General features: G+C 34.0%; 1 protein-coding gene across 2 annotated transcripts in view; it reads right to left on the bottom strand.

Moving 5' to 3' along the window:
- Positions 1 to 15,355, bottom strand: part of LOC133177085 (mitogen-activated protein kinase-binding protein 1-like) — a 67,646-nt gene that overhangs the window by 45,910 nt on the left and 6,381 nt on the right. Inside the window, exons 1-3 of one of the 2 annotated variants that reach the window (XM_061312182.1) lie at positions 13,374 to 13,540; positions 6,291 to 6,382; positions 1,219 to 1,339 (exon numbers count right to left, since the gene is read on the bottom strand). In XM_061312182.1, the coding sequence (XP_061168166.1) occupies positions 1,219 to 1,339; positions 6,291 to 6,382; positions 13,374 to 13,421 (261 nt within the window). In that variant the 5' untranslated portion in view covers positions 13,422 to 13,540. Of the gene's footprint in view, positions 1 to 1,218; positions 1,340 to 6,290; positions 6,383 to 13,373; positions 13,541 to 15,355 lie in introns of those variants that run through there. The other variant, XM_061312188.1, reaches the window with a different exon arrangement.

Here is a 15,355-nt window from a genome sequence, read left to right as displayed (position 1 = left end):
AAAAAATACAAAAAAAAAATTAATTAAAATAATCAAAAGTTAAATATTTAAGAGCTAATATTGGTCTTTTCATGTTGAAACCATATTTCCATACAGATGTCTAGAAGATTCCTTAAATTTTAGTGTAGCATAAATAGACTAAAGGTTTATAAAGGTTACATACATGTGATAATTTTTAGACCCAAATACTGTACAGGAGTCTTCAAAATACTGGAATTTGGGGGAAAATAATGTACATTGTTCATCAAAAACTGTACAAAAACTGTACAAAATATCGACCAAAAATCAATGTAAGAGTTTAATTTTTTATTAATAAATTTCAAATCAAGGAACAAGTGTACCACAGCATGCAAGGGTATATGTAATTACTTATTTCAAGAAACTTTTGCAGCTTTAACAATTTCAGCAATCTCCATTGTCAATGCTGAATTTTGTAACAAAAAAGACTTCCATAGTGTTTTATGCAAGAGTCTAATCATCTCCAGTCATCTGCATTTTTTTAATGATACTATAAGCATTTCTCTTACTATGTGTAAGAATGGACAATACTTTTGTCTAAGCAGAGCAAAAACAGCCATGGATTAAATTTTGTGTTGTTGTCACACATTTGCTCTGATTCTCATCTTTTTCTCTTTGAAGTGTCTTTCTACTGACAACATTTTAACAAATAACAACTGAAAACCCCCTTATAAAAACAATATTCCAACCTAAGAAAAAACTTTGATATGTTTTAATTACAATCTACTAATTGTGGGAATTTTTCACACCTTTCAATCATAATGTTTTGTTTACATTAACCAAGTACAGTAATTCACATATCAAATGAGATTTCAGGTGTTCTGAGAGCGAGAATTAAAGAAAAATGGCAGTTTCCGGTAAACAATTCAAAATACGGGATAAATTTTCATTTCCCGTATGAGGTTATCTCCCATGCAGAAAGAAAAACCAGTAGATATTTTGGATATTTTTACTATGTTTACCTCTTTGAATGTACTACTTGCTAAACTAAATTGAATGTTGATTAGATCACTTTGGTTTAACCTGCTCTCTGCAAAGAAATTATCATGATTATATTTACCACTCAACATGCTCAAAGAGCAATTTATTGATTAACTTAGCTTATTTCATATTAACAAATTGTTAATCTTACAACCCCAGTAAAAGTTGATGTTACATTCACCTCCCCTGTAACTGTTTTTTATTGGTATTTACACTTACCTCCCCAGTAACAAGTTGTTTGCCATCAGGAGAAAAAGCTAGTGAGGTGATGGTCTTCTTTGAAGTATTAAAGATGTGGGACTGTTTATTACGTCGAGGGTTGAATAAAACCACCACACATCTGAAAAATAAAACTCATGTCAGAAAATATTTAACAAGTCGTATCACCTAATAAAGGCTCTCATGGAGGAAGGTGGGTGCAGACCCCCATTCTTACTTTTTGTTAAAATCTTGTATCTTTTGTATGAACTGCTAGGGACACTCATTCCCTTGCTTCCCTACCCTTGAAGTGAGGGTGAAAAAAATGCATTAGGGAGTGAGAAGGACAAGCCAAAGAATAGAGTGTAACAATGTTACAGACTGAGAAAGTGGGGAGGACAACATGAGGAAAAGAGGTAACAAGGGCAAGAAAGAGAGGGAGCTAAAACAATATAGAAACCTTTAAATCAATTCTGCTCTCATTTGCATTCTCGCTCATTTGAATATCTAACTTGTGATTTCAATCCTCCCCTTTGTTGCCCCTACTCCCTCACATTGTCTCCCTGGCATTCTCAATCTCTCTTGCTATTGCCCTTCCCCTCTAACCCTTGGAGAAGTGAGTTATAAGGGATACTTACAGTACAACAATGCTTAAGTTAAATAAAAAATCTGTTAGTATTTTATAATTTTAGAAGGATTTGTTTGCATCTCTCTTTGTGAATGCTAGATATTGTAAAATCATATATTTTTGATGGGTTTGAAGAAAAAATGTTGACAGACTATTTAACGACTGCTACCATTGAAGGAATTGGCCACTGATGCAGAAAAAAATATAACTTGGTCCGACTGACACAAAATTTGTCGGCCCACGAAAAAAGAGGTCAAAATCGGGCAAGTCAACAGCCAATGAATTGCCGACTGTCGCCTGAAAAATCCTATTTTTGCCTAAAAAACTGTCGGCTGTCAATTGTTTTTGGAAATGTGACTGGGGTTGAAACAGTCACCTGAGTTGACAGCATTACATGTATCATGAATACTGTTAGTTGTACCTATTCTAACTTTGCCCATTTAGGCAAGGATTCAGCCAAATTCACTCTGAAAAATTATCCAGGAAGGTAGCCAAAGCTTTAAATTACAGTAAAACAATTGTATGCTTATAGTGAAGTGCTGAATAAGGGACAAATAGTTCTGATTTGTTACATTAACCTTTAATTACTTCACTAGTTCATAAAGTACATCTTCTAACTACAGGGAATGAAAATCACTTCTGAATCACTGTAAGCAAAAATTCATTATATCATAATAATATGCCTGAGAAAAAAATTAATTTGAAAAAAAAAAAAAATTCAATGAAAAAAAAAATCAAATTCAACACTCAAGAAGTTACACAAAATAGTCCTATATTCAATGAAAGATAACTCTAACTTAAACTCATTGACAATACATCAAAGGGAGGTTTATATTAATTTTAAAAGTATGTTCACTGTTCAGTAATCATGTTTTCCTGTAATTGCAATTGCATGTACCCCATTCAACAAAATTAAACTCACAATATTCATTAAATTACTGCAGTTTCATGAGGAAAGGATAAATCAACACCAATACCCCTAAGCATGGGAATTTTATTTGAATATCACAGCTAGCTTACAGGTATTCCTAACAAATGACAAATAAAAGCAAATTTCAAAGGAGCTTTTTAAATATCTGCTTTGATGCATAATGAAACACCATTAATAATGGAACTCCACGCTGTATAGTTTCAGATTTACCTCCCTTGCTATGCCTCTTCAATATTTTTCAATTATCTAAGTTTATTGCGATCGCCTAGTGTGGTCAATAATTTAATAAACATAATGACATTCCAGCTCAAAATCCAACCAACTATAAACACAATGGGATCATCTGGTTACATTCCAATACACACACAGACTCAAAATACAGGGAATTAACATTATTAACAACTGGTGTACAAGACACAGAAAGACAGACTTAAAATACACTTAATGTAGGTAAATAACCACCATTGTACAATACACCAGACTTGTTGAAAACCTTTGGTCCTGTCGGCAAGGCCGGTAAAAAATTTTCTGGACTGATAACTTTCATGAAAACGTCGGTCCAAATGACCATTTAAAAAATTTGAGTGTGACGCAATTTTTAAAAAAGATCAGGATCAGGGTGCAGGTAATAAACCATTGGTTGTACAATACACAGACAGACAGACGGATGGACAGACAGACTCAAAATACAGGTAATGAACCATAGGCGGTACAATACACAGACAGACTCAAAATACAGGTAATTAACTACAGGTGTGTAAAATACACAGACAGACTCAAAATACAAATAATTATCCACAGGTGTGTACAATACACAGACGGACAGACTCAAAATACAGATAATCAACCAAAGGTGTGTACAATACACAGACAGACAGACTCAAAATACAGGTAATTAACCATTAGTGCTTTGCGATATTACCGGTTAACCAGTGTAACCCGATTTCGTTCTTCAAAATACGTATCACGGTAATTTTTTTGTGAATACCGGTTCAGGTTTGATATGAGCACTATAAAATGTTACAAAAGAGTTACTTGCCCTTTTTAAAGTGTATTATGGAGGCATATGACGCGAAACGTGATCATAAACGAAAAGACAACAGCAATTACATGAAACCTAGATAGAATGTTCTATCGTTAAAATAATAAGTATCCTACAGACCCGGTTTGTGGTAAGGGCCTGTCCCGAGACACAGTTAGATTATTCCAACTACTTGTGCCACCACAACGTGAGCAGGCAAAGTCAATATCAACTCGAGAATACATTCTATTTGCATTTGTGTTTTCATTTAAATGGGGAATTTAAAGCAAAATTGATTATGAATTTATATTGTGATATATTGCAATACAAAAAGTAAATATTGCAATATATCGCGATACGATTTTTCAGTAGCGATTCCCAGCACTATTAACCATAGGTTGTGCAATACACAGACATTAAAATACAAATAATTATCCACAGGTGTGTACAATACACAGACAGACTCAAAATACAGATAATTAACCACAGGTATGTACAATACACACACAGACAGACTCAAAATACAGATAATTATCCACAGGTGTGTACAATACACAGACATACAGACAGACAGACTCAAAATACACTTAATACAGGTAATTGACCACAGGTGTGTACAATAGGACATTCTGAACTTGTGAAAGCTGGGCAATACACAGAAAAGGTAAAACACCACAGGTATATACCTGGCATGACCTAAATACCATGTACTTAACAGGTCAGATATTGTCATTGGGTTTACTAATTAGACTGTGTGGGGTACATACCCAGCTAAACACCATTATTGTCAGAGGATTGTAAATGATGTAAAAATAAAGGTCTGCAGTAAAATAACTTCATCGTGAATGCACTATTGTGACCAGTGACCATATCATTGTTTGTCATTGGCTGACTCAGCACATTTCTGTCATTCTGGTACAGTTTTATCATGTTTATAGGTCTACACTATCTAAGTAAATTATCACCAAGTCAAAATTCAACTTTTCCTCTGTCTGTCATAGTAGAGAAGCAAGGGGAGGCTGAAACATCCTATATGTATAGCATGCATAGTAACCTGAATGAAGGTTTTTTTTTGTCATGGCATGAGAGAGAATTCTTCATGTGATGTAACAACCATAAAAGGGTATAGATCATTTAATTATTCAACAGAACTGAGAAGTGTAATTAGTACAAGGTAGCTATATATATCTATTATATACTGATACAAAAATTCAAGTAAAGAGAATAGCTGGTCTTGTGTAATTCTGCTCTCACTCTACATGCTGTACTAATCTGTTCACTAAAGTTCAGAACCTCAGCCCTCCTAATACAACGAACAGTTCTGCAGAGTCAGCTGTGGTCGGTGTCAAGTCATCCATATTTATTCAATATACTTAATATTTGACATTGATGTACAACTGTTACATGGCTGTAATCACACTTTATGAGGTTTACAGGACACCTGTTACATAGGACTAAGAATACTAGAACTTAATATACAAAGATCACAACAACTCAAAAGATACAAATCCTATATACCAGGACACCTGTTACATTGCAGCAGTTACAGTCTTCCAGATAAAGACTTCTCCCAGGATACAAATCCTAAAATCCCCAACCCACCTGATAAAACTAAGAAAGGGGAACTGACCAAAATCAATCAAACTGATTTAATACTCAGGAAATTCATAGCTGTCTTAACTTTTAAGGAAATCACAAGATGATTTCATTGTAGGTTCAGACCTCTGAGTGAGGTAAAGATCATTAACTTGTTCATGTTCAGATGGTCATAAACAGAACATTTTATGGGATTTTGTCTGTATGTGATTTGACATGGATCACAAAAACCTGTTTGACAAGATCTGAAGGAGACAGGGGTATAGTATTGCAGGTAACACAGGTAATCACCTGTCTGCCCAGGTAAATCAAGGTATCACTAACGATCAAAAGCTCTCTCACTTTCCGGGGTCTGATGTCAAAGATAGGGGATTCCCTTACAGCGAAGAAACCAGACACTGTAAACAAACTTCTCATATAACAAGTAAATATACAGGTTTCCTCGACCCAGAATTCTGATGATTGTGTACATTAGTAAACATGCAGTCAACTGCATCACTCAAAAAATCTTTCCCATTTTCCTCAATACAAGCATCAAGACTGTTTTTTTTCCTTGGCACTCAAAGGCTTGATGCCTGAAATATTAACTTTAAATTGATAGGTATGTCATTTTTTCTGTTACAAGGTTAGGTGAATATTTATAAAGTCCATTCACATGATGAAGGTTAATAAAATTTATGGAAAAGTGACATTCCACATGTTCTTATTGAACTTCTTACAAAAAATGATGATAAATGGAAAGTTAACCTCACTGAGGAGTATGTCACCTTTTCTGCTGCAGATGTAGTTAAATGATCATTATACACACTGTATACATCAGCCATTTTTCAGAGAAACCTGAATTACTGTAATTAGAAGTCCAGTGATTCATGACAACTTGCTGGCGTACAAGGTAACTAGTGACTAGACATACACACCCTGCAGGATAAGCGATGGTCCCCGTGTTGAGGTCACAGGTCAAGGTCGCATTGGTGCTGACTGTCAGACCTATCACACGCTCTAGGCTTACCTACAAAAAAATGACATAACTGCTCATCATCCACAGTACTTACTTATATGTGACTAACAATACACTACTATTATAATTATTAAATAAATGTCTTTATATTCCCCCTTCATTTACATGATTAATGTCCAAATAGAATTACTGTAACAAATTTGAAAAACAGATATAAACCATTTTTCTTTTTGACTTAAATTAAAGACTTATATGTTGGCTAGATCTTGCATTGCATCAGTCGTGTAGTTTACAACATGAAGAATATTATGAGTTACTGAAAAAAGAAAACATGAATTTCATCACATATAACTTCAAAATGTTAAGTATTCAAAGCAAACTATTGAAATTTAAAACTTTTTAAATTTGTTTTCAATTTATCAATGAAACAACTTTAAAATCTCCTCTTGACTGCTTCACATAATTAAAAAGAAGTTTTAAACCTTTTTTTTTTAAATCAGGCTATAAACCTCATGCAGTTGGACACAATTGGCATGATCAAATGCAACAGTTGCAGATTATCAAACTCACAAATGTGGGGTTTTATGTGTAAAATTCACTCAAAACTAAAAATCAAAATTTCTCAAAATGTTAAAGATCAATGGTAAAAACAAGTCCACAACACACCCTACCTCTCTGAGTATCTGTTTCTGGAAGTAGAGATCAGACTCCATGTTGGTGATGCATTAGTTAATTACACAGATAGACTGGTATTTTTTAACATATACTCCTCATTTTTTTGTAGGTCCTCACAATCAACCATAATCAACATAATCAATACAAGTGGGGGAATGTCATGGACAGAAGACCAAAATATTCTATTAACATGATTATTATGTTCCTGATCTCCTTTCTTCTAAATTTTATGTTTAACTCCCTTCTCCCTTTACATATGTACATTTAATGAATAAATTCCTTGTAATGGAATCTATTGGAGATTGCCAAAATTTCTCAAAAGACAAGCTTTAAATTTTATAATTTGTGTTCCATGTACAAGATGTATATTTCAGGTTGAGCATATTCTTAGTGATCAAATGCATTACAGTACCCCTAGAATTTGAAACAATGTACATTTGCACCATGTCTGTCTAATATATACAAGGCCAAAATAACAAATACCTTTGTTTCCCCTAACGCGACCGACCCAATTAAAACGCGCTGACTGGAAAGTTTTTCTCATAAGATTATTCCAATATTTTTTTTTATGTGTATCAACTTTTATAAAATAGAATTCCATCAAAATCCGTTTTTATCAGAACGACTGATTTTGTTCTGTGATTTTCAAGCGTTTGTTGGAAACAAAATGGCACCCACAACATGTCTTGGTCACGGAGCTGGGTTAGTTCATGTTTTAATAGAAAGACGACGTATCAACCTTATGCCTTTAGTATATAAGAATCATACACTCTTGAAATGTTAATAAAAAAATATATACAATGACCTATTAATATAAGCGTGCTTCAGTTGAATTTACAATCTGTCATAAAATGAAGTATGTAGCGATCATGCTTAGCCCCGTAGGCCCTCCTCATGATACCCCTCATGAACAAACCATCAATTTCACTGCATTTTATTTAATTTGAGTTTTGATCTTATAAAGAGTTCATCAATATTTCTATGTTTAATACATGTATATGGGACCATAAGAGTTAAGTCTGCATATTTCATCCTAATGAATAGAATTCAAAGGTCCTTTCTTCATGCCTTTTTTTTCATAGGTTAAACGTCATGACTTTGACATTGTGTATGTCATTTTATCATTTTTAGATATAAGTTGTCTCAATTAAATATGGTCAACATACTTTTTCCAAATAGATTTGAAATTACGATACAAGCTTCCTTTAAGACGTCCGTGTATTTTTCTTTAATAAGGCCCTTGAATTCAAGATTGGTTGTTTCTTTGATTTGAATTCCTTTGATAATTATTGGGACAACAACATTTATTTAAACATATGTCTGGTGAAGGGCTCCAAACTTAGACTTGTAAGCGGCATTTTAGGCCATTGAGCAATGAGGGATCGTGCTAGTATCTACTGCGACACTGGACCCAAGTTTTTATGGTCTCTTTCGATGAACCGGTTTCAACATCCAGCATTGGGTTTTGAACCCGCAACTTAGAAAATAGCTCCTTACTTCGATATTCCAAAACGAAATGCTTTAGAACCACTGCACAGATCGAAGCCCTTGAAAAAGTACATTGCATGTTTAAGCACTGGAATCTGATAGTAAGTATGAAAAAATACTCGGATGTCCGGTCTTTGCATACCCGAGAATCTTTTTAACAGATTTATGTATTCAATTTCAACAAATTTACTCTGGTATGAGATATTTCACAAGTTCGATTGAATAATAGTTGTGAATTAATTCATCTTAAATGTTAGTCTAAACGGCATTTGTATGGCATTCTAACTGTTTACAAATGGCTTTCTTTGCACTTAACTTATTTATAAGGGTATTATTCCATTTAATTTAAGAATGTATTTTCAAAGCTGCTGTCAAAAAAAAATTATTTGCCTACCTACCTACCCAACTTGAGGTTTTTGGGTCGGGTTAGGGGAAACAAAGATATTTTTAATGATGGCCCAAGTTAAACAAGTGTACCGATCATAAGACAATCATGCTATCTGAATACAGTCAAGCATAATTGACATCTCAAACATGGGGGCTGTAAAAAAACATGAGATTTCCGAAACTTTGAGATATTGAAGGGTATAGACTCTTATTAGCATTTCTAACTCATTTCATTAACATACCCCAAGTATTCCACATATCTATACACTCAGCGTGTTCCCTTTATTTCAAAGTACAGTGTTAGAGATCAATTGTAACAGGCAAGGGGTTGAGGTCTATGAACAAAATCTTTATAGACCTTGAGCATGTTACAATTATTTTTTAAATTTTTGATTTTTAAGCGGCATTTTTATCGGCTGAACTGGTCGATTTTGCTGGTAGCCGGTTCTTATAGGGAAAACACTGTACACTCAAGATACATAGGTTCAGCTGCCCATAAATCCCACTATATTCACAGCAATTTTATTAACCTTCAACATGTTCAACAGATAGTAAATTCATAAATGTTGGGCACAACCTTTTCCTATTTTGTTTTTATTTAAAAGTCAGTATGTTCAAAACCTACTTAATCATGTGTTGATTATTAGTGCTCTTTTTTTCAGAGGATATATAGATGAATGAGGAGTCTACAATTCTGACGAGAGCATTTTTACCCCCAAAGTTTCACTCTAAAATGCTCAGTCATATCCTTGCCTACCCAGTTCTAAAGAAGCATGCATCTATAGGTGCAGAAATATTAACATATATTGATTAAAGTGTTTGTACTTTCTGCCAAAGAAAACATAGCGATGCAATGTTATTAATGGAGATGTACATCATATGCTGGGTGCAGGAGATCAAGGTGACACTTCAGTATAAACAAAACTCCAAAAAGACGTTCCCAAATTACCCACAAAGTGTGTTATGACTGTTATCTTTGTAACACAGAGAGCAGATGTTCCTCTGTAACACTGACAGAATTAAACACCAAGCAGATAGAGACACCTCACAGTGTCAACAATGGGATAAGATAGTCGTATATATTTATACAAGGTCTGTCCCTGCATTAGATAGATACTTGTTCATGTATTTCATGTGCACTCTTTTGGTGGGTATCAGCTCTTCTGGTTTTACAGAAAATATCTATACAGTTGTCAAACCTCAAACATATGTTCAAATAAAAAATGTTGTTTGTGTTGGTGGTGTTAGAGGGGGGAGGGAGGGATGGAGAAGAGGGGGTGCATGCTGGTGATCGAAATAGGATGCATGCCCTTACAGAAATTTATGATAAGTGACTTATAAGTGATTTATTCTTTTACTTATAAGTTGTTTATACTAGACTTATACTTCACTGATACATTTAACTTATAAGTGACTGATTAGTGACTCACTAGGATTTTATAAGCAAATGAGGTGCTTGACTTATAAGTGACTTATAAGCCAAGTATTAGCCACTTTTGCTTTATGCAAGTATAGTCACTTATAAGTGACTTATAAGTCAAGTATTAGCTCTTCATACTTTATCAAGTATGAGTCACTTATAAGTGAAGTACAGCACTGCCTTTAAAGATCTTAATTTAGAACAGAACTTCAAATCATGCAGAGGTTGCATGATGTTCAAAGTTTTTTTTTTTTTTACATATGCATCTGCACCTAAGTTGAAATAATTAAGTTAACATTTTATGGGGGAAAAAATCCCTCTCATATGGCATTCTTTGATGATGCAAACTTTATATATTATTTCAGTTCACCAACAAAAATGTTGGACAAAAAGAATCAATTAAGATTTAATGACCTTCAGGCTTCTTCAAATTTATGAAATCTGAAAGCAACTGAGTCAATTGATTCAAAATTTCAGGCAAGGGAAGTTAAAATAAAAACATGATGTGAATAGAACCTACTTGTTGAACCTGATGTGAAGGCATACTCAAAATAAATTTGAAATCTCCAACAACATCCTTTCACAGAGACTAACTTAGTTTCAAATTCTTGTTGTTTATCTCTGCAGAGACAAAGTTTCTGATTGGTTAGCTTGAATACCCAAAATGCAACTCAAGAGAAGTCTAGTATAATGTAAAAAGTCTAAGTCCACGCTTATTCTGGCTAATACAATACTGATCTTCACTTATAAGTGAAGTTTAAGTGAAATATTCACTGATATTTGGCTAATCTTCACTTATAAGTGAAGTATTAACAAAATATGTTCCTCACTTATACTTACTTTGACTTATAGTTCACTTATAAGTAAATTTCAAAACTTATAGGTGACTTATAAGTAGATTATAAAACACTTATAAGTTTCTATTGGGTTTTTTCTGTAAGGGCATGTACATAGCATGAAAAATGTGTACACTATTTGCATGTTATGTAACAGGAAAGGAGAAAAATGCGACAGACCCAGTCCGCTTGTTCAAATCCTGGTCTGGTCCATCATATTTTCTCCCTCGCCACTTATATTTAGTGCCCGACCATGCCCTAGCTGGACAAATGCTCTGTGACTGCAGGTGAAAGACCTGTCAGAGAGGAGGGGCCTGGGTTGGTGTCTCTGGGTGTGAAGACTTTTAAGGAAGGAGGAATGTGGTGGTCAGACGGGTTCGGTCATTGGTGACCAGATAACTCAGGTGGTAAAGCACCTGACTCATAGTGATTCAGGGGGCCCGGGTTTAAATCCTGGTCTGGTCCATTGCATTTTTCTCTTTTCCTGTCGCTATGAAATACAAAGGTGGGGAAGATTTTCAATATGTAAATTAATAATTTCTTGATATATTATCAACATGATCATGAAGTTCCTCAGCACGAAAAAAAAAACCCAAACCTAAACATGCTAATAGAATAATTCTAATGTTGGTATTAAACAATGATTTCACTGACAAAGATGTATTTGCTTGTAAAACAAGGTTTAGTGTTGTTAGACATTTTATTAAATTAACATTGGATATCTTGCACTTCAAATGTTCAGTTTACTTTTACAGAAAAGGTCATTTTTTACCTAGATGTATATGATCCCTATTTACATCCACAGAATACCATATCCTTTTAACCCTTGCGAAAACCATGGTCCCTTAGATTTCTTGACCAGTGGCTCTTCCATCAATGAAACATACAATGGCTTATACATCAATAATACAATGTTTTAAGGTCTTAGATAAATCCCTCTTCATTTGATTATTCATACAGACATTAATTTATTGTTTATAAACAATAAAATGTCCCCCTTCGTTTGTTAGTACATGTAATATGGGAATTAACATTGCAGCTATTGCACAAAATATTTACATAACCCTGAGCTTAGTAATTTCTTTTCTGCAATAGCTGCAACATTTATTCCTCCACTAACAACCACAGAAATTAATATTGTTCAAATAAATAAAACATTTTTACAACATCTAACTGTACATGATAACACAGTCTGTGTCCTAGAATTAGTAAAATTCAGGGACATTATGGAATCATAATTTAATCATAATTTAATGAATTAACAAGATAAAGCACAAATATTTTGTTGCTATTTATTTTTTCTTGCTTGGATACTTGATTCACTCTTACTTGAATCAAAGAAAAAGGTCATATTAGTGAAATTCATATACATGTACTAGAGTATGAGGTGAAATTACTTGTATGATTTCAACATTCTTTCCTAAAAATTGCCTAACATATGACATTGCAGTAAGGAAATTATCTCTTAACAATTTGAAAAACAAGCTACTGTATCAGGAAATATTAGAATTTTAAATTTATAGAGAGGCCCTGTAGGAATGATAAGACAAAAATTTGCATTTAAAAAATTTGTTCTTGACTGCAAATGAATTGGAAAATTTATTTTGTATCAGAAACTTAAAGCTAAGAAGCTTTTTTATTAAATTGGACAGTAATTAAAGTAATTAAAGAATAAGTTAAAAATTTAAACAAAACTTTGTAGAAATAAGAACTGAAACCCTGAATAAAGGAAGCAACACTGAGTATTCATACACTACAATGACACTATGAATGACCTATAAATAGGTGACAGAAGACAAAAGCCAGTATCCACCTAGACATTCCTGTGGTAGAACATTAGAACCAAGGTGAAAATCCAAAATAAGGTCAGGAGGCAGAATTGGGCCAGTGTCCGGCCTGATTTAGGGGGATACCTAAGTAAACAAACTAGCCATTGATAGCCTTGCATACAACTCGGGACTATATTTGTGTTTCAGTTTTATGTATACAATACTGCCCATGAAAAGACTTGCTTATTATCAGGCATACAAAAAAGGTCTTAATGATAACACAGAAGGTGGAATACACTTCAAGTAGTTCATATTCAATAAAGCAAGAAATACCTAGTATAGGTGTAATTATACAAACAGGTAATTCTGTGTGTTTAAACAGCCCAATCACCTGAGGGGTTGAAATGAAGAGTGGTGGGTCGATAGTATCGTCTGACGGAGAGCTGACCCTGGGGTACGTTACTTACTTTACGGAGTGCAGCAGCTGATGAGGATCGGAGTGCAGCACGAGGCATAATTCCTGTCACATTAAATCTCCATCACCATGATCAACAGACAAAATATTCCTGCTACCGGTTCACAGTCCTAAACAGCTGGCTAAGATATCAGACTCTGCCCTGCATACACAGCAAAAAAAGTCAATTCCCTCATAATCTTAGTTGTAAAATATACACCTGATTAAATCACATGAACATCTGTCATGACAAGTGACAAAATAAACAAGCTGTTTAACATATATCCAATATACACATTTTAACAATGAATTCCTTGAATCATCATCTACTGTATCCCCACTCTACAGTAGTCTTGGACTGTCACAGTGGTAATACACACCAGGGGTAATGTACGCATCTCGTCATCTCCAATCAGATGGGACCGTCCGGTTATCATGTTTATCTTCAGGGCACATGCTATTGTTGTGAATTTGTATGAACAGGTTTAAGTCGCTAATTAATGACAGATCCCTTTTTCTTACAGTATAAGACAAGCTTAGATGGGCAGTGAAGTCATGTGTAGCTGTCTCTACATATGTCTATCAGGTGTTAGGATGTACATATAGAGCAGAAACATCTACCTAGGGACTGTCACAAAATTTACTATAATTCATAAAATTAAGGGACTGTCACAAAATTTACTATCTGATACATTTCAGGGACGGCCCTCAAATACAATAAATTAATCAATGATACACATTATATTAAGCCTTGGATGGATTGTAAAAATATTTTACTACATTTATCACAACAGAATCAAAAGGAAGCATTCAACAGATGACCCTATAAATTTTGTCAGAACTTGACAGTCAAATTTTCTTGTCAGATTACATCGTAAGGCTTAAAAAAAAAGCTTATTTAACATATTTAATTTATAAACGAACTCAAATAACCATAACTCAGAGATGCAGAGTTAGTAAAATAATGTAAGCAGATCAAAAATAGTACCAGATTTAGGCCTTTTCCATTGATACTTAAGGAAAAACACATGCAAATTCTTCTGTTTATGACAAATCAATCTACATGCATCTGTCATCTGTTCATTTATGAGGCATAAAATACAGTCTGAGAATAAAACTATAAAAACAATAGATAAGTTATTCTAGCACCTGTCAGTGAGAGAATGAACTGAAAATCAGGCCCCCTTGAACTTGTCTTTATCACTGAGCTTACATACAACCCGAAGACCTGTACAGAGTCAGCTCAGCACATAGTTTACTTTTTAGATCATGTAGAATGAGTTTAAAATTTACCATGTTAACCTTGCAAATCTGGACAAGCTTAAAGCTTTAGTTCATAATTGTCCTCAGACCTGAAGATAGCTTATCACGTTCATCATTCAAGTTGAATTAAGCTGCAGAATGGTGAGACGTGTTCACTCACCATGCTCACATACTGAAGAACCACAACTTGTATGATATAAAATTATAATGCACTTATAGCCAATACCAAGTTATACTTCAGGATAGTGTAACTATTACAGTATAATATGATAACTTTGTGACATATGGCAGGTCAGGCCAAGGTCAACGTTTTCAAAAGTAGTTCAAACTCCAAGTCAAGATTATGAGGACAAAAATATTGGTACCCGAAGAAAAGTCCTGTCACAAGGAATATACAATGTATATGAAATGTAAAAGCCCTAGGGTAGACTACTCAAAATTATTGCCAAGGTCAATGTTTTTGCAAAGAGGCAAAATAGTCAAACCAACACACCAAAAAATATATAAGGCTCCAAATCTTTGATAACATGGGCATAAAACGCCATTTCATTTTTGAATGACATAAATTCCAAAGGGCTTAATAAAAATTAAATGCAGGTCCAGTAAAAGGACTCTGTCCCAATGAAAATAAATTTTTCTCCCCCAAAAAATTAAGGGGGACAAACAAAATGATTAGCAGATCCATTTTTTTCTTCAAAACTTCTTGTAAGAAAGTACCTGTATTTCAGATTA

Source organism: Saccostrea echinata, unplaced genomic scaffold (assembly GCF_033153115.1).
Source record: "Saccostrea echinata isolate AGI-Se365-2 ecotype Australia unplaced genomic scaffold, CSIRO_AGI_Sech_v1 ptg000002l, whole genome shotgun sequence".
NCBI classification, from domain to species: Eukaryota; Metazoa; Mollusca; class Bivalvia; order Ostreida; family Ostreidae; genus Saccostrea; species Saccostrea echinata.
This window is presented reverse-complemented; position numbering and strand designations above follow the sequence as displayed.